At 38.2% G+C, this 21047-nt stretch overlaps 1 protein-coding gene across 1 annotated transcript in view; it reads left to right on the top strand.

The window, feature by feature from the left end:
* The window catches only part of TNIK (TRAF2 and NCK interacting kinase), a 949249-nt gene that overhangs the window by 892590 nt on the left and 35612 nt on the right, over window positions 1-21047 (top strand). The window contains 3 exon segments of the mRNA XM_053710136.1: window positions 17418-17518; window positions 18786-18935; window positions 19979-20138. Coding sequence (XP_053566111.1) covers window positions 17418-17518; window positions 18786-18935; window positions 19979-20138 — 411 coding nt within the window.

Here is a 21047-nt window from a genome sequence, read left to right as displayed (position 1 = left end):
ATGCATTGTCACTTCCTTGGAAGTATCATCCTGCCTATATCTTTCCGCCTCTAGTTCTTCTTCCAAGAGTGATTTCCAAGATTCTAAAGGGGCGTTCGTTTGTTCTGCTGGTGGCTCCAGCATGGCCTCACAGGTTTTGGTATGCGGATCTTGTCCTGATGGCTACTTGCCAACCGTGGACTCTTCCGTTAAGACCAGACCTTCTATCGCAAGGTCCTTTTTTCCATCAGGATCTCAAATCCTTAAATTTGAAGGTATGGAGATTGAATGCTTGATTCTCAGTCATAGAGGTTTCTCTGACTCCGTAATTAATACTATGTTACAGGCTCGTAAATCTGTATCTAGGAAGATATATTATCGAGTCTGGAAGACTTACATTTCTTGGTGTTTTTCTCATCATTTTTCTTGGCATTCTTTTAGAATTCCTAGAATTTTACAGTTTCTTCAGGATGGTTTGGATAAAGGTTTGTCTGCAAGTTCCTTGAAGGAACAAATCTCTGCTCTTTCTGTTCTTTTTCACAGAAAGATTGCTAGTCTTCCTGATATTCATTGTTTTGTACAGGCTTTGGTTCGTATAAAACCTGTTATTAAGTCAATTTCTCCTCCTTGGAGTTTGAATTTGTTTCTGGGGGCTCTTCAAGCTCCTCCGTTTGAACCTATGCATTCGCTGGATATTAAATTACTTTCTTGGAAAGTTTTGTTTCTTTTAGCCATCTCTTCTGCTAGAAGAGTTTCTGAATTATCTGCTCTTTCTTGTGAGTCTCCTTTTCTGATTTTTCATCAGGATAAGGCGGTGTTGCGAACTTCATTTCAATTTTTACCTAAGGTTGTGAATTCTAACAACATTAGTAGATAAATTGTGGTTCCTTCATTGTGTCCTAATCCTAAGAATTCTAAGGAAAGATCATTGCATTCTTTGGATGTAGTTAGAGCTTTTAAATATTATGTTGAAGCTACTAAAGATTTCAGAAAGACTTCTAGTCTATTTGTTATCTTTTATGGTTCTAGGAAAGGTTAAAAGGCTTCTGCCATTTCCTTGGCATCTTGGTTAAAGTCTTTGATTCATCATGCTTATGTTGAGTCGGGTAGATCTCCGCCTCAAAGGATTACAGCTCATTCGACTAGGTCAGTCTCTACTTCCTGGGCATTTAAGAATGAAGCTTCGGTTGATCAGATTTGCAAAGCAGCAACTTGGTCTTCTTTGCATACTTTTACTAAATTCTACCATTTTGATGTGTTTTCTTCTTCTGAAGCAGTTTTTGGTAGAAAAGTACTTCAGGCAGCTGTTTCAGTTTGATTCTTCTGCTTATAATTTCAGTTTTTTTCATTATAAGATTTAAACTTTGTTTTGGGTGTAGATTATTTTTCAGCGGAATTGGCTGTCTTTATTTTATCCCTCCCTCTCTAGTGACTCTTGCGTGGAAGATCCACATCTTGGGTATTCATTATCCCATACGTCACTATCTCATGGACTCTTGCTAATTACATGAAAGAAAACATAATTTATGTAAGAACTTACCTGATAAATTCATTTCTTTCATATTAGCAAGAGTCCATGAGGCCCACCCTTTTTGTGGTGGTTATGATTTTTTGTATAAAGCACAATTTTTCCAATTCCTTATTTTTTATGCTTTCGCACTTTTTTCTTATCACCCCACTTCTTGGCTATTCGTTAAACTGATTTGTGGGTGTGGTGAGGGGTGTATTTATAGGCATTTTGAGGTTTGGGAAACTTTGCCCCTCCTGGTAGGAATGTATATCCCATACGTCACTAGCTCATGGACTCTTGCTAATATGAAAGAAATGAATTTATCAGGTAAGTTCTTACATAAATTATGTTTTTCCTCTAGGAGGATCTGGAGAAGGGCCTTCCTAGCTAGTTTCTTGTTGGGATAGTGTTTTGGGACTGTCAGCTGTAGTAGCCTGATGGTTAGCTTAGCTGCCTAACAAGTGGAAGGCTTGCAGTTTGAAACCAGCTGCAGCTCCTTGCACCTTGAATGGTTGCTCGTGAGGTGTTTTAAAGAAAACCCTGTTGGTTCTTCTGCTCTAGAGGCTCATTGAGCTGCCAAGTGTTCAGTTCTTTTTGCTAGGGCTCTGACTGCAGTCAGGCCGGTGAGTCAATTTGCTGCTCCTTCTTAGAGTTTAGATCTTATTTTTAGGGGGTTGCATCAGGTTACTTTTGTACCTGTGCAGGAGGTGGTCTTTGAATTTTTCTTCAATTATCTCCTCCGTCTGTAAATTTCTTCTATGTGCCTTAGTCTCTGTGTTAAAGTTATGGAGATTAGGCGCTTAATCTGCAAAAGGGATAAAGGTGTGTATGGAGGTCGTTAGCTAAATATGTAGAAAAAACTGGACCTTGGACAGAATAAGTGAAAAATTCTTCTACAATTTATTTTCAAAATAAAAACATGATAATACCAAGATAAAATAAATCACAATCCCTAAGTGTTGCAACACTATATCGATCAATTCATAAAATTTCTAAAATTCAGATATACATTTGTTTCATACACAAATAAAAGGATTTATCTGCTCTTTTGTATCCTTTGTTCAAAGATTTTAGATAGAATGTATTCTTTTATTTCAACACAATTAATAATATTTGTCTCTATTTGATATTTTATATCTATATTTCATCAACTTTAAAATTACAAATATGTAGCAAAAACTAACAATTAGTTAAAACAATTTAAATGCAAGATTATAAATGGTGTCCCCACAATGGCTGTTTACTTATATTGGTTGTAATTTTGTGTATCTAAAAAGTTCATCAAAGCATTTGTAAGTAATTGGAGATAAATTACTGAGGGCTGTGTTCTTTATCCTTATATTTATGTTGTGATATATTACGGTTTCACAGTTACCTCTTTGTATCCTCAGTGAGCTTAATTTGTAGAAAAGGAATGTTCCAAACAGTGTTTAGGGGTGATTTTCTTACCCTCTCTTGTGAGCTGTTACTACTCACGGCTTCCCAGCGGTTCCTATGTGTCCTCAGTTTGACTCTCAGACAAGGGGTTCCGGTAGGTAATTTTCTTTGTGTTACCTTGTCACTGGTCTTTGTAGAAGTGCTCTGATTACAGCACCAAACTGTAGACAATCCTTTTGTTTCTGTAACTTGCGCAAGTTAGCTTTTGTGTTTGTAGTTCCTCAATCTCCTGCACTTAAGTACGTACCAAGAAAGAAAAAGCCTGTTTTTTTCCTGCGTACAGAAGTACTTAAGTGCAGGAGATTGAGGAACTACAAACACAAAAGCTAACTTGCGCAAGTTACAGAAACAAAAGGATTGTCTACAGTTTGGTGCTGTAATCAGAGCACTTCTACAAAGACCAGTGACAAGGTAACACAAAGAAAATTACCTACCGGAACCCCTTGTCTGAGAGTCAAACTGAGGACACATAGGAACCGCTGGGAAGCCGTGAGTAGTAACAGCTCACAAGAGAGGGTAAGAAAATCACCCCTAAACACTGTTTGGAACATTCCTTTTCTACAAATTAAGCTCACTGAGGATACAAAGAGGTAACTGTGAAACCGTAATATATCACAACATAAATATAAGGATAAAGAACACAGCCCTCAGTAATTTATCTCCAATTACTTACAAATGCTTTGATGAACTTTTTAGATACACAAAATTACAACCAATATAAGTAAACAGCCATTGTGGGGACACCATTTATAATCTTGCATTTAAATTGTTTTAACTAATTGTTAGTTTTTGCTACATATTTGTAATTTTAAAGTTGATGAAATATAGATATAAAATATCAAATAGAGACAAATATTATTAATTGTGTTGAAATAAAAGAATACATTCTATCTAAAATCTTTGAACAAAGGATACAAAAGAGCAGATAAATCCTTTTATTTGTGTATGAAACAAATGTATATCTGAATTTTAGAAATTTTATGAATTGATCGATATAGTGTTGCAACACTTAGGGATTGTGATTTATTTTATCTTGGTATTATCATGTTTTTATTTTGAAAATAAATTGTAGAAGAATTTTTCACTTATTCTGTCCAAGGTCCAGTTTTTTCTACATATTTAGCTAACGACCTCCATACACACCTTTATCCCTTTTGCAGATTAAGCGCCTAATCTCCATAACTTTTTCACTTTATACACCTTTCTATCTGGGAAGTAGATAGTAGGAGAATAGGGCAAGGGATATTAACTCTTAAGCGCTAGTTTATTTAACCCCCTTTTTTTGTTAGTCTCTGTGTTGCAATCTTGCAATACGTACTCCTTATTGGGGTTTACATAGTAACATAGTAGATAAGGTTGAAAAAAGACTGAAGTCCATCGAGTTCAACCTATACAAATCTAAAATACTTTCAAAAAGCTCCAGTTATAGTTTAATAACCTCATTAAAATGTGACCCATTTAATACTAGCAATCATATCCATTAATTTTGTTTATATACAGAAATTTATCCAGACTATTTTTAAATGTATCTATGGTATTGGCATTCACTACCTCCTTTGGTAATGAGTTCCACAATTTTATTGCTCTTACAGTGAAAAAACGTTTCCGTTGCAGGAGATTAAATCTCCTTTCCTCCAACCTTAAATTATGACCTCTTGTCAGAAACAATTTTCTTGGAATAAACAGAGCTTCTGCCATCTCTGTATATCGGCTTGAATATATTTATATAAAGTAATCATGTCACCTCTCAAGCACCTTTTTTTCTAAAGAAAACAGACCAAGTTTGGCTAGCCTCTCCTCATAGGTTAATTTCTCCAATCACCTTATGAGCTTTGTGGCCCTTCTCTAAACTTTTTCTAGTTCTACAATATCTTTTTTTAGCAATCTGTCCCCAGAACTGCACTCCAAACTCAAGGTGAGGTATTATCAGGGCTTTATATAATGACATAATTATGCTTTCCTCCCTTGAATCAATGCCTCTTTTAATACATGCTAGTATCTTATTAGCCTTTGAAGCCGCTGCCCGGCATTGTGCACCCATCTTTAGCTTGTTATCTATTACTACTCCCAAATCCCTTTCCTCCTGTGTTTGGCTAAGTCTTGTCCCATTTAAAAAATACGTAGCCTGCTTATTTTTACTTCCAAAATGTAGAACCTTGCATTTTTCTGTATTAAATCTCATTTTCCATTCACTTGCCTATAGTTCTAATTTTAGCAAATCCCTTTGTAAAGACAGTTCGTCCTGCTCTGACCTAATGACCTTACTTAACTTAGTATCATCTGCAAAAATAGAGATGTCGCTTTTTAATCCTTGCTCCAAGTCATTTATAAAAATATTAAAAAGAACAGGGCCCAGTACTGATCCCTGGGGGACGCCACTGATTACCTTTGTCCAATCTGAGTATGATCCATTTACTACTGCTCGTTGTTGCTCCCTATCTTTTATCCAGTTATTTATCCATGAGCTAACATTTTCAGCTATTCCCAGTCCCTTAATTTTGTGCATTAATCTCTCATGTGGCACTGTATCAAATGCCTTTGCAAAATCTAAGTATATCACATCAACTGATTCCCCTTTATCTATATTTTTACTTACTTCCTCGTAGAATCTAATTAGATTAGTTTGACATGATCTATTTCTCCTAAAGCCATGCTGATTAGAACTCATAATCTTGTTTACACGAATATGCTCATCAATATAATCCTTTATAATCCCTTCAAATATCTTCCCCACTATTGATGTCAGACTAACTGGTCTATAGCTTCCTGGATCATCACTGCTTCCCTTTTTGAAGAGTGGCACCACATCAGCTTTACGCCAATCCTGGGATACCATGCCTGAGGATAATGAGTCTTGAAAAATTAAGTGTAAAGGTTTGTCTATAACAGTGCTAAGTTCCCTTAACACCCTTGGGTGTATTCCATCTGGGCCTGGAGTTTTATTTACCTTAATATTTTCCATTTTTTTCCTGATATCCTCTAAACAAAACCCAGTTAGTGGTATGGACTGGCATGTTCTATTCTGTTCCAAAGTATCATTCAATGGTTCCTCTCTTGTGTATACTGAAGAAAAAAACTGATTTAGTACCTCAGCCTTCTCCCTGTTATTATTTATCATGTTACTCTCCACGCATTTTAATGTACCTATATTATCCTTCTTAGATTTCTCTTGTTAAGTGTAGTCAGTCCACGGGTCATCCATTACTTATGGAATATATCTCTTCCTAACAGGAAGTTGCAAGAGGATCACCCAAGCAGAGCTGCTATATAGCTCCTCCCCTCACATGTCATATTCAGTCATTCTCTTGCAGCCTAACTAAAGATAGGTCGTTGTGAGAGGTCTGTGGTGTTTTTTAACTTAGTTTATTTCTTCAATCAAAAGTTTGTTATTTTAAATGGCACCGGAGTGTGCTGTTTGTTCTCAGGCAGCATTAGAAGAAGAATCTGCCTGCGTTTTCTATGATCTTAGCAGACGTAACTAAGATCCACTGGCTGTTCTCATCTGAGGAGTGAGGTAACTTCAGAAAAGGGGAATAGCATGCAGGGCCCCCCTGCAAACGAGGTATGTGCAGTAAATTATTTTTCTGAGGAATGGAATTGACTGAGAAAATACTGCTGATACCAATGTAACGTAAGTTCAGCCTTAAATGCAGTGATAGCGACTGGTATTAGGCTGATGAGTGTGTGTACACTGAATGTATTTTTCTAAGGAATGGAATTGACTCTGAAAATACTGTTAATACTGAAATAATGTATGAGCCTTAACTGCAGTGAAAGCGACTGGTAGCAGGCTTATTAATAACACTTCATAACTTTTAAAATGTATGTCCAAAACGTTTAATGGCATGTTAATCGTTTTTTGTGAGGTACTTGGTGATAAAACTTATTGGGGCATGATTTTTTCCACATGGCCATCTTTGTTTTCTGCATAGAAACAGTTATCTGAGCTTCCCCACTGTTGTAATATGAGTGGGAGGGGCCTATTTTAGCGCTTTTTTGCGCAGTAAAAATTCAGTCACAATCTGTCTACTTCATCCTCCATGATCCAGATCGTCTCTAGAGAGCTCAGGGGTCAGGGTCAGGGGTCATTTTGAGGGAGGTAATCAGTCACAGCAGACCTGTGACAGTGTGTTTTGACTGTGTTAAAAACGTTAATTATTAAATTGTTATCCGTTTTTGGGTATTAAGGGGTTAATCATCCATTTGCTGGTGGGTGCAATCCTTTGCTAACTTAATACATTTACTGTGAAAAATTGGTTGCTATAACTATTTTGGTTCATTGTTATTTCAACTGTGACAGCTTTTTGTGCTTCTTAAAGGCACAGTAGCGTTTTTTATATTGCTTGTAAATTTATTTAGAAAAGTATTTCCAAGCTTGCTAGTCTCATTGCTAGTCTGTTTAAACATGTCTGACTCAGATGAATCTCTTTGTTCACTATGTTTAAAGGCCAATGTGGAGCCCAATAGAAATTTGTGTACTAATTGCATTGATGTTACTTTAAATAAAAGTCAGTCTTTACATGTAAAGAAATTATCACCAGACAACGAGGGGGAAGTTATGCCGACTAACTCTCCTCACGTGTCAGTACCTTCGCCTCCCGCTCAGGAGGTGCGTGATTTTGTGGCGCCAAGTACATCAGGGAGGCCCTTACAAATCACTTTGCAAGACATGGCTACTGTTATGACAGAAGTATTATCTAAATTGCCAGAATTAAGAGGCAAGCGCGATAGCTCTGGGTTAAGGACAGAGCGCGCGGATGAGGTGAGAGCCATGTCAGATACTGCGTCACAGTTTGCAGAACATGAAGACGGAGAGCTTCATTCTGTGGGTGACGGATCTGATCCAGGGAGACTGGATTCAGAGATTTCTAATTTTAAATTTAAGATTGAGAACCTCCGCATATTGCTAGGGGAGGTATTAGCGGCTCTGAATGATTGTAACACGGTTGCAATTCCAGAAAAATTATGTAGGTTGGATAGATACTATGCGGTACCGGTGTGTACTGACGTGTTTCCTATACCTAAAAGACTTACAGAGATTATTAGCAAGGAGTGGGATAGACCTGGTGTGCCTTTTTCCGCTCCTCCCATATTTAGGAAAATGTTTCCTATAGACGCCACCACACGAGACTTATGGCAGACGGTCCCTAAGGTGGAGGGAGCAGTTTCTACTTTAGCTAAGCGTACCACTATCCCGGTGGAGGATAGTTGTGCCTTTTCAGATCCAATGGATAAGAAATTAGAAGGTTACCTTAAGAAAATGTTTGTTCAACAAGGTTTTATCTTACAGCCCCTTGCATGCATTGCGCCTGTCACTGCTGCGGCGGCATTCTGGTTTGAGTCTCTGGAAGAGGCCATTCGCACAGCTCCATTGGATGAAATTATGAACAAGCTTAAAGCACTTAAGCTAGCTAACGCATTTGTTTCTGATGCCGTCGTACATTTAACCAAACTTACGGCTAAGAACTCCGGATTCGCCATCCAAGCGCGCAGAGCGATATGGCTTAAATCCTGGTCAGCTGACGTGACTTCTAAATCTAAATTGCTTAATATTCCTTTCAAAGGGCAGACCTTATTCGGGCCCGGCTTGAAAGAAATTATAGCTGACATTACTGGAGGTAAGGGCCATGCTCTACCTCAGGACAGGGCCAAATCAAAGGCCAAACAGTCTAATTTTCGTGCCTTTCGTAACTTCAAGGCAGGAGTAGCATCAACTTCCTCCGCTCCAAAACAGGAAGGAGCTGTTGCTCGTTACAGACAGGGCTGGAAAGTTAACCAGTCCTGGAACAAGGGCAAGCAGGCCAAGAAACCTGCTGCTGCCCCTAAGACAGCATGAAGAGAGGGCCCCCTATCCGGAAACGGATCTAGTGGGGGGCAGACTTTCTCTCTTCGCCCAGGCTTGGGTAAGAGATGTCCAGGATCCCTGGGCGTTGGAGATCATATCTCAGGGATATCTCCTGGACTTCAAAACTTCTCCTCCACGAGGGAGATTTCATCTTTCAAGGTTATCAGCAAACCAAATAAAGAAAGAGGCGTTTCTACGCTGTGTACAAGACCTCTTACTAATGGGGGTGATCCACCCAGTTCCGCGGACGGAACACGGGCAAGGATTCTATTCAAATCTATTTGTGGTTCCCAAGAAAGAGGGAACCTTCAGACCAATCTTGGACTTAAAAATCCTAAACAAATTCCTAAGAGTTCCATCATTCAAAATGGAAACTATTCGAACCATCCTTCCCATGATCCAAGAGGGTCAGTACATGACCACAGTGGACTTAAAGGATGCCTACCTTCACATACCGATTCACAAGGATCATTATCGGTACCTAAGATTTGCTTTCCTAGACAGGCATTACCAGTTTGTAGCTCTTCCCTTCGGATTAGCTATGGCTCCAAGAATCTTTACAAAAGTTCTGGGCTCACTTCTGGCGGTACTAAGACCGCGAGGCATATCGGTGACTCCGTACCTAGACGACATTCTGATACAAGCGTCAAGTTTTCAAACTGCCAAGTCTCATACAGAGATAGTTCTGGCATTTCTGAGGTCGCAAGGGTGGAAGGTGAACGTGGAAAAGAGTTCTCTATTACCACTCACAAGGGTTCCCTTGCTAGGGACTCTTATAGATTCTGTAGAGATGAAAATTTACCTGACGGAGGCCAGGTTATCAAAACTTCTAAATGCTTGCCGTGTCCTTCATTCCATTCCACACCCGTCAGTAGCTCAGTGCATGGAAGTAATCGGCTTAATGGTAGCGGCAATGGACATAGTACCATTTGCGCGCCTGCATCTCAGACCGCTGCAATTGTGCATGCTAAGTCAGTGGAATGGTGATTACTCAGATTTGTCCCCCCTGCTAAATCTGGATCAAGAGACCAGAGATTCTCTTCTATGGTGGCTTTCTCGGCCACATCTGTCCAAGGGGATGACCTTTCGCAGGCCAGATTGGACGATTGTAACAACAGACGCCAGCCTTCTAGGCTGGGGCGCAGTCTGGAACTCCCTGAAGGCTCAGGGACTATGGACTCAGGAGGAGAAACTCCTCCCAATAAATATTCTGGAATTAAGAGCAATATTCAATGCTCTCCTAGCTTGGCCTCAGTTAGCAACTCTGAGGTTCATCAAATTTCAGTCGGACAACATCACGACTGTGGCTTACATCAACCATCAAGGGGGAACCAGAAGTTCCCTAGCGATGTTGGAAGTCTCAAACATAATTCGCTGGGCAGAGTCTCACTCTTGCCACCTGTCAGCGATTTACATCCCAGGCGTGGAGAACTGAGAGGCGGATTTTCTAAGTCGCCAGACTTTTCATCCGGGGGAGTGGGAACTTCATCCGGAGGTCTTCGCTCAACTGATTCATCGTTGGGGCAAACCATATCTGGATCTCATGGCGTCTCGCCAGAACGCCAAGCTTCCTTGTTACGGATCCAGGTCCAGGGACCCGGGAGCGGTGCTGATAGATGCTCTGACAGCCCCTTGGGTCTTCAACATGGCTTATGTGTTTCCACCATTTCCGATGCTTCCTCGTTTGATTGCCAAGATCAAACAGGAGAGAGCTTCGGTGATTCTGATAGCGCCTGCGTGGCCACGCAGGACCTGTTATGCAGACCTAGTGGACATGTCGTCCTGTCCACCGTGGTCTCTGCCTCTGAGACAGGACCTTCTAATTCAGGGTCCTTTCAACCATCCAAATCTAATTTCTCTGAGGCTGACTGCATGGAGATTGAACGCTTGATTCTATCAAAGCGTGGCTTCTCGGAGTCGGTTATTGATACCTTAATACAGGCTAGGAAGCCTGTTACCAGAAGAATTTACCATAAGATATGGCGTAAATATTTATATTGGTGCGAATCCAAGAGTTACTCATGGAGTAAGGTTAGGATTCCTAGGATATTGTCTTTTCTACAAGAGGGTTTAGAAAAGGGCTTATCTGCTAGTTCGTTAAAAGGACAGATTTCTGCTCTGTCTATTCTTCTACACAAACGTCTGGCAGAAGTTCCAGACGTTCAGGCTTTTTGTCAGGCTTTAGCTAGGATTAAGCCTGTGTTTAAGACTGTTGCTCCGCCGTGGAGCTTAAACTTAGTTCTTAACGTTCTTCAAGGCGTTCCATTTGAACCCCTTCATTCCATTGATATCAAGCTGTTATCCTGGAAGGTTCTGTTTTTGATGGCTATTTCCTCGGCTCGAAGAGTCTCTGAGTTATCTGCCTTACATTGTGATTCTCCTTATCTGATTTTTCATTCAGACAAGGTAGTTCTGCGTACTAAACCTGGGTTCTTACCTAAGGTAGTTACTAACAGGAATATCAATCAAGAGATTGTTGTTCCATCACTGTGTCCTAACCCTTCTTCAAAGAAGGAACGACTTTTGCATAATCTGGACGTAGTCCGTGCCCTGAAGTTCTATTTGCAGGCAACTAAACATTTTCGTCAAACTTCTTCCCTGTTTGTCGTTTACTCTGGACAGAGAAGAGGTCAAAAGGCTTCGGCTACCTCTTTTTGGCTTCGTAGCATAATACGTTTAGCCTATGAGACTGCTGGACAGCAGCCTCCTGAAAGGATTACAGCTCATTCTACTAGAGCTGTGGCTTCCACCTGGGCCTTTAAAAATGAGGCCTCTGTTGAACAGATTTGCAAGGCTGCAACTTGGTCTTCACTTCACACTTTTTCAAAATTTTACAAATTTGACACTTTTGCTTCTTCGGAGGCTATTTTTGGGAGAAAGGTTCTTCAGGCAGTGGTTCCTTCTGTTTAAGGTTCCTGCCTTGTCCCTCCCTCCATCCGTGTACTTTAGCTTTGGTATTGGTATTCCATAAGTAATGGATGACCCGTGGACTGACTACACTTAACAAGAGAAAACATAATTTATGCTTACCTGATAAATTTATTTCTCTTGTAGTGTAGTCAGTCCACGGCCCGCCCTGTCTTTAAGGCAGATCTAAATTTTAATTAAACTCCAGTCACCACTGCACCCTATAGTTTCTCCTTTCTCGTCTGGTTTTGGTCGAATGACTGAATATGACATGTGAGGGGAGGAGCTATATAGCAGCTCTGCTTGGGTGATCCTCTTGCAACTTCCTGTTAGGAAGAGATATATTCCATAAGTAATGGATGACCCGTTGACTGACTACACTACAAGAGAAATAAATTTATCAGGTAAGCATAAATTATGTTTTTTTGCTATTTATGTACTTAAAGAACCTTTTAGGGTTAGACTTAGAATCCTTGGCAATTCATTTTTCATTTTCAATTTTGGCTAATTTGATTGCTTTTTTGCATGCTTTGTTACATTCCTTATAAATATTGTATGTTGCGTCTGTACTATTTTCTTTTAATAATTTAAATGCCCTACGTTTTTTCCTAATTTCTCTTAACACATTTTTATTTAGCCATAACGGCTTTGTTTTTTTATTTTTATTTTTATAACCATATGGTATGTGTTGATATGTATATTTATTTAACAAATTTTTAAATATTATCCATTTATCCTCTGTATTTTTATTAGAAAAATAAGGCGGTTTTTCAAGACTAGTTAGGTTTTCTTCCTAAGGTTGTGTCTATTTGACTTCAATTGTGAGATTGTGTTTTTTTTTATTGTTATTTTTTATATGTCGTATTCCTTCTCTAGAAGGAAACGTTTTTCCCTTTTTTGGGAATCCAGTCTTGATGTCCTTTCAGGCTACATAGGAATAGACAGTTTTCTCTGTTGAATATTCGTATTTGGGAAGTGCAAGGGTCTGAAGGCATTGTCGACTTCCTTATTGTTAGTTGAGGAGTGTCTTTTGCTTAATATAGGAGACTGTGGGACACTAGCTTCCTCAGAGGTTTACGGCTCAGTTTGAGAGCAGTGACGTCTTCTTGGGTCTTTGGCATGAGATCTGATTGTTGGGCCGCTGCTTGCTCCTCCTAGCATTCTTTTCCTTTTCCTTTTTTTTTCCGTTGAAGCAGTCTTTGGGAGAATGGGTTTGTTACAGGCTGTGGTGACCTGAGATGTTGGCGCCTCTTTTTTTTTGCCCTCCCGTTAGCATTCAGTGCCCTCTGTAGCTTGGGTATAATTTCTCACAAGTAATGAATGCAGCTGTGAACTCTCTGTATATTAAGAAGGAAAACATAAATTATGCTTATCAGATCATTTCCTTTCCTTCTGTATAGGGAGAGCCCACAGCTCCCGCCCGTGTTCTCCGATGGGCAACCCTAAATTTGTTGTTCTGGCACCTTCTCACCCTGATATTTCTCCTACTGTTCCGTGTTCCCTCAGCAGAATGACTGGGGGATGAGGGAAGTGTTGGGAGGTATTTAAGCCTTTGGCTGGGGTGTCTTTGCCACCTCCTGGTGGCCAGGTTCAGTATTTCCCACAAGTAATGAATGCAGCTGTGGACTTTCCCTGTACAGAAGGAAAGTAAATTATCTGGTAAGCATAATTTGTTTTTATAACATATTAAAGGGACAGTAAAGTAAAAATTAAACAAATGGATTGGATAGAGCATGAAATGTTTAAGAACATTCCAATTTACTTATATTATTTTGCTTCGTTCTCTTGGCATCCTATGTTAAAGAGTATTCCTAGGTAAGCTCAGGAGCGTGCAGGTAGTTAGTCATTTGTTAGCAGTGCTTGCAACATTGTTTATAGCAATGTTATACATTGCTGCATACACTTCTGCCATAGCCTGCTATAGACACATGCACACTCCTAAGCTCCTATCAGTGTACCTAAATTTAGCCTTACATAATTGACATAGTATGGACAGCCCTAGCCTTGAGAATCTTCCTTTTGAGCTTACCATCACAGGTTCAATCCCCCTCAAGACACCTTGGGCAAGATTACATATGCAAATTTGCCCGCAAAAGCTGGCGACGCCGGTTTTTAGTATAGTATTAATATCACATATACGGTGCCGCAAATAAATGCAGCCCGTATATTTCACCAGTCGCCCGCTAATTTTACTTTCATAAACTAACATAGAACCGAGTAGCAATTCGGTATCACATTTTCAGTGCAAGGACTTAAGCGGCGAAAATGGAGAAATTTTACTCCACTTTCACCTTGCCACACATAGGCAGGCACAGCAAGCCTTGCGCTGAATATGTGAGCACTGTAACTCCCTGAAAATATTAAATTGAATGTAAACTTTGTTGAAAAAGTGCCCGGTTTTTAAAATGCTATTAAAAACAGGGGCACTTTCATTCATCAAAGTTTACATTGCAGCGGATTTTACAAAAACTTACCTTCTCCTGAAACGCCGGTTTTGCTGATCCCCCACCTGCAGGAATGACGAAACCGGCTTCCTCCAATCACGGCTTCTCCCCAGGAGCGTCCATCTGGTGAGGCCACGTCGTGATTGGAGGAAGCTGGTTTCGTCATTGCTGTGTAAGTACAGCAGGAAGAAGCAGGCGGGGGGATCGGCGATCCGGTGTTTCAGGAGAAGGTAAGTATTTGTAAAATGCGCTGCAATGTAAAGTTTGATGAATGAAAGTGCCCCTGTTTTTAATAGTATTTGCAAACTACCTAATAAATGTATTAACCCCAAATTCGCAACCCCCACATCGCAAAGTAACTAATTAACCTATTAACCCCTAAACCGCCATTCCCCCACAACGCAATAAACCTAATTACACTATTAACTCCTAAACCGCCAACCCACCACAATGCAAATAACTAATTTAATTACTAAGCCCCCTAACCTAAACCCCCTAAATTAACCCCAATTACATTAAATAAAAAAATACTATTACAATTAAAATTAAAAAAAACTAACATTACTTAAAAAAAACTAAGATTAGATTAAATCTAAAATTACAAAATATAAAAAGTCTAACATTACTGAAAAAAATAAACAAAATTATCAAAAAAAAAAAAATTAAACCTAATCTAATACCCCTATGAAATTAAAAAAGGACCCCCCCAAAATAAAAATACCCCCTAATCTAAACTAAACTACCAATAGCCCTTAAAATGGCTTTTTGTAGATCATTGCCCTAAGTTAAACAGCTCTTTTACAATAAACAAATACTAAGTCCCCGCTAACAGTAAAACTCCCCACCCACCAAACCCCCAAAATAAAAAAACTAACACTAAAAAAACCTAAACTGCCCATTGCCCCTAAAGGAGCATTTGTATGGGCATTGCTCTAAAAAGGGCAATCAGCTCTTTTGCAGCCCAAAAAAACATAATCTAAAAAAAAAGCCACCCCAAAAAGATGAAAAAAAATTCCTAAATCTAAGCCCCAAATAGGTACTCACTGTTCCTGAAATCCGGCAGAGAAGGTCTTTTTTCAGGCAGCGATATCTTCTTCCAGCGCGGGGACCTCTTCTATCTTCATCCAGGATCAAGTCGATGCGGAGTGGAGGTGACTGCGGAGCAAGAACGCCAACCGCTGAGCCATCCAGCGTAGAGGATCCTCTTTGTACGATCACCGCCGCACACTGAGGATTGAATGCAAGGAACCCGTTTATAATTCAGCCAATAGGATGAGAGCTACTAAAATCCTATTGGCTGATTTAAACAGCCTATATGATGTATGTAGCTCTCACCCTATTGGCTGATTTAAAAAATGTCATCTAATAGGAATGCAAGGTACCCCAAATATAAAATGTGTACCTTGCATTCAATCCTCAGTGTGCGGCGGTGATCGTACGAAGAGGATCCTCTACGCTGAATGGCTCTGAAGTCGCTGGTCCTGTTCTGCGGTCACCTCAGCTTCGTGTCACCTTGGTCCTGGATGAAGATAGGTCTCTGCGATGGAAGAATATGTTGCCGCCTGGAAGAAGACCTTTTCCGTTGGACTTCAGGAACGGTGAGTACCTATTTGGGAGTTAAATTTAGGATTTATTTTTATTTTTTAGGGTGGCTTTTTTTTAGATCTTTTGGGCTGCAAAAGAGCTGATTGCCCTTTTAAGGGCAATGCCCATACAAATGCTGCTTTAGGGGCAATGGGTAGCTTAGGTTTTTTTTATTGTTAGTTTTTTTTATTTTGGGGGGTTTGGTGGTGGGTTGGGGATTTTACTGTTAGGGGGGACTTAGTATTTTTTTTAATGTAAAAGAGCTGATCGCTTTAGGGCAAAACCCTACAAAAGTCCCTTTTAAGGACTATTGGTAGTTTAGTTTAGATTAGGGGGTGTTTTTATTTATGGGGGCTTTTTTATTTTCATAGGGGTTATTAGATTAGGTTTCATTTTTTTATTTTTGATAATTTGTTTTATTTTTTTTTCTGTAATGTTAGACTTTATTTTTTGTAATGTTAGACTTTATTCAATTTAATCTTAGGTTGTTGTTTTTTTATGTAATGTTAGGTTTTTCATTTTAATTGTAATTTAGTATTTTTTTATTTTTTTTATTATTTATTTATGTTGTGGGGGGTTGGCGGTTTAGGAGTTTATAGGTTAATTAGGTTTAATGCGATGGGGGGGTTGGCGGTTAAGGGGTTAATATTGTACTTAGGTTTATTGCGTTGTGGAGGAATGACGGTTTAGGGGTTAATAGGTTAATTAGATACTTTGCGTTGTAGGGGTGGCGTTTTAGTTGTAAATATATTCATTTTGCAGATTGCGATGTGGGGGGATGTCGGATTAGGGGTTAATAGTTTATTAAGGTATATTGCGTTGTGGGGGGTGACGATTTAGAGGTTAATACATTTATTAGTATTTGCGATGTGGGGTGATGGCGGATATAGAGGTTTTTCGTGTAGGGTTTATTTTTGGGAGGCGGGTTTTTTTTTACTGCGATTTAGGATTTGTTTGTGTTTTTATTACGCCCTGGCAGTTTCTAAACTGCCATAAGTCACTGGCGACTCCAGAAATGTTTATTTATGCACATTTCTGGACATCACTATTTTATTTGGCTTATGGCAGTATATGAACTGCCGGCGCAGTTTATGTGATTCCCAATGAGCGAGGTAAAATTACGGGCGACGCAGGTTTCAGCAGTTGCGCTGAAGCCTGCACCGCATATGTAATCTCACCGCAAGTGTTTTAATTTTAACTGGGTTTATAACCTCTAAGTATAAGGTGATCTCATGGTTTTGAGAAATGCTTGAGCGGTGATGGAAGCTTTGGATGCTAGAGAGATGTGAGGCACTTACTCTTAATTGTGGTGTAATGGGCTGGACAACATAGGCAACACTAATGCTGTTATCTAGTATCAATATTATTACTGTGTTAATATCATTTTCACAGCATTTTCAAGTTGACAATGTCCCAGCAAAAAATGTTACAAATGATCCATAGTTAGCATAATGTCCTTAAAGGGATAGAAAAGTCAAGAAATGACATGTGCATGGGCACATTTCAAAATGGACCCTCACAGTAAATGTGTGTATGTCACAGAAAAAAACAGTAATCATTTTCATTAGAAGTATATTGTAAAAATGCTTGTATTTGAAGTTGAATCCACATTTAATTTTGACATTTCTATCCCTTTAACTAGCAAGATATGAAGTGATTTTTGTCTTAATATTTCATTATTTCTTTAGCTGTGTGTTCCTTTTGATTTTAGTGAAATATGAAAGAATCAAGTTTTTGGTTATTGCTTTGAAAAGTGCTGTAGAAATTTATGCCTGGGCTCCAAAACCATACCATAAGTTTATGGCTTTTAAGGTATGTATAATAAGAATATGTTTTATGTTATTTTATCTCATTTTTTTTTTTATCCAACCTGATCCTCATCCATCAGGATAACTATTTTAAAATGTCCAAATTATTAAAACCACCCTTGATAGTCCTCTAACAAATACACAATTTCTACAGTCCTGGTTTCAACCCAACTCTTCCTAAACTAATCCCTTAGACTTTTTTCTTACTAAACTCCACCTTATAATAGCATCTAACAAAAACACATTCAGTCCCAAATTTGATTTGTTTTGTTGTTGATGTACAATTCAATAAATAAGTTTAAGACAAGGATGAGAATACTCGGTAGATTGAGATGGCCTTACTCCCAAGAGAGCTTACAGTTTAAAAATAAATTGCTGTGGTGAGTTAGTAGCTTGAAGAGAGGTCTTAGATAACTTTAGGAGTCTTTGATGTGTTGTCAGTGACAATGGATTGGATTTTGCCAGTGTTTCCATAGTGATAGTGGAAGAATTTATAAGACAGTGGATTTGAAAGGTAAATGAGAGAGCAGGGCTAAGGCAGGGTAGGTGGATCTCTCTCTGTATCTCTCTCTGTCTCACTCTCTTTGTCTCTCTCTCTCTCTCTCTGTCTCTCTTCAGTTTGGTATATATATTAATAAGGAAAGAAGCTTCAGTGCAGGGGAAGGGGGGGGGGGGCAGGTGAGTATCAAATAAAGTTCCTTGGTGTTAGTATTCTGACAAAAGGATGCAAACTCAACCATAGAAGTATGAAAAAATGGGAATGTTGGGAGTGCAAAATTATATAACATTATATTAGCGGCACCTTTATACATCTAAAGCATTTCCTGATTTTTTTATCCCAAAGTTGGACTCCGCTCAAGGTTCTACTGAGCGGGTCTTGTTTTTCAAATGCGATTCGTGGGCGCGCTGTCTAGTCACAGCCCGCACGATCGCGCCATTGAAGTGAATATAACTTGCTCCCGCTACCAGATTAGAGCGGAGTCCAACTTTGTGATAAAAAAAAAAATCAGGAAATGCTTTAGATGTATAAAGGTGCCGCTAAGATAATGCTATATAATTCTGCACTATGGGCAGAATTATATATCATTATTTTGAATTTTTACTAACCCTTTAATGGTGTAGTTCCCCGTAATAAAGAATTTATGGAAAAATAAAGTACAAATAGGGTGGGTTCAGTGCAGTCTTGAAAGAAGCATTGAAGTCTGTATCATGTAAATCAAGCCTTATACGTTTTCTTGAAATGAAAAAGAAAAATGGAAATCTGTTTTAAGTCCTTTACAGACCTCCAGCATAGACCATTGCTCTGTGATCTGACTGTAGAAGAAGGTCAAAGATTAAAAGTAATTTTTGGCTCAAGCACCGGTTTCCATGTAATTGATGTAGATTCTGGAAATACATATGACATCTACATCCCATCTCATGTAAGTAGCAATACACATTATATATTTATGTATAGTTCCATTCTGTATAGCATTCATTGTATCGCTAGGATATATGATATGAAATACTATGAAATAAGTAATTATTGTTCTAACCTACTAACTATTGAACACGTGTCACTATACAATTACAGTGTATCTCTTTATTAAAAACTGAAAATTATTGCGTTTTAAAATAACGTATATCGCAGTAACTAAATTGTTACCATTTATAATATATGTGTTTATTATGTAGTGACTTGAAAAGGAGCAAATAGACATTTTTAAAATCATAACCACCATATTCACTTTTAATGATGTTTAAAAGTCAGCTGCTTATTATACTTTTTTTGTGTGAAATTTTATAGGAACAGGAAGTGATATTCCAAACATTTTCTGCTAAGTTTTTTGTTTTCTTTTTGATAGAGCATTATATAACCTTCTGTATTAACTTAAAGGGACACTGAACCCAAATGTTTTCTTTTGTGAGTCAGATAGAGCATGACATTTTAAGCAACTTTCTATTTTACTCCTATTATCAAATTTTCTTCATTCTCTTGGTATCTTTATTTGAAATGCAAGAATGTAAGTTTAGATGCCGGCCCATTTTTGGGTTGTTCTTGCTGATTGGTGGATAAATTCATCCACCAATTAAAAAGTGTTGTCCAATGAAAAACGAACAACAGTAATATGCTTTTTAGAACTAATGGTGGAGCAGTATTTTCTCATGAACTTTGTATTTGTCACTAAGCAAAGTGTTATCCTACTTGATTATATTGGAATCTACATTGTGATGGAGTTATGACCTTATGCATCTATATGTACTCTCTTAATAAAAAGATATTTAAAAAAAAGTGCTGTCCAGAGGTCTGAGCAAAAAAAAAGCTTAGATGCCTTCTTTTTCAAATAAAGATAGCAAGAGAACGAAGAAAAATTGATAATAAGAGTAAATTAGAAAGTTGCTTAAAATTGCATGTTCTATCTGAAGAAACAATTTGGGTTCAGTGTCCCTTTAAGTGTATTAATTGTCCTCCACTTTCTTTCAGATTCAAGGTAACATCACCCCACACGCTATAGTAATCCTGCCCAAAACAGATGGCATGGAAATGCTTGTGTGCTATGAAGACGAGGGAGTGTATGTGAATACCTATGGTAGAATAACTAAAGATGTGGTGCTTCAGTGGGGGGAAATGCCTACTTCAGTAGGTAAGTAAAATGCATTCCATATTTTGTATGTTCTATAAAAGAAAAATACATATCAGGGATATTCTATTAAATTGGTCAGTTCATATAATTCATACTTGAGAATTCCAAATAAAATTAATTGGGATAGTTATGATAAATTTAGGAAGGAAAGAAAAGCTTTAATTTTGCAAAATACTTTGATGGAGTTTCTGAGATGATGTGCACACTTTTATAGATTTTATGAGGAAACAGGGAAATATTTGATAAATATGGTAGAACAGGCCAAAACTTCAACTATAATAGGAGCAAGTCAAGAAAGAGGGGAAAGAATGACACAAAGTAATGAAAAAAGATTAAAATTTACAAATTGTTTACATAAAATATACTCTGCTGAAGGGTTACAAAAGGGTAACAAATTAGATTTTTGGAATGATTGTTCTTTACCAAATATTTTACCAAAATAATTTAAAGGAATTAAATAAAAATATTATGGATGAAGAAATTACTAAAGCTATTAAATCTCTACTTTCCTGCCTTATACTACCCAAGTGTACCCAATAATATTACACCCTCATTAAAAATAAATCTAGAAAAGATTTCCTATTTCTTTAATTCTTAGGAAGGGCAGAGATCCAGAAAACTTTGACTCCTATCGAACCATATCACTGTTAAATATGGATTATAAATTATTAGCAACTATTATAGAGTCAAGACTTAAAATACCTTATACATGATTTAATTCATACAGATCAGACTGGATTTATGCATGACAGAACTATATTAATTTGACAAAAGTTTTTGTTGATACTTTACAATTACAGGAAAAAACATAAAAATAGTAACAAAATGCTATTATTTCTATAGATGCAGAGAAAGCAATTCGACTCAGTTCAATGGGATCATTTGGTTTTGTCTTTGAGTAGATATTGA

The sequence above is a fragment of the Bombina bombina genome, chromosome 4 (genome assembly GCF_027579735.1).
Source record: "Bombina bombina isolate aBomBom1 chromosome 4, aBomBom1.pri, whole genome shotgun sequence".
NCBI classification, from domain to species: Eukaryota; Metazoa; Chordata; class Amphibia; order Anura; family Bombinatoridae; genus Bombina; species Bombina bombina.
Note: the sequence above shows the minus strand (reverse complement) of the source record. Positions and strands in the feature narration are given on the sequence as shown.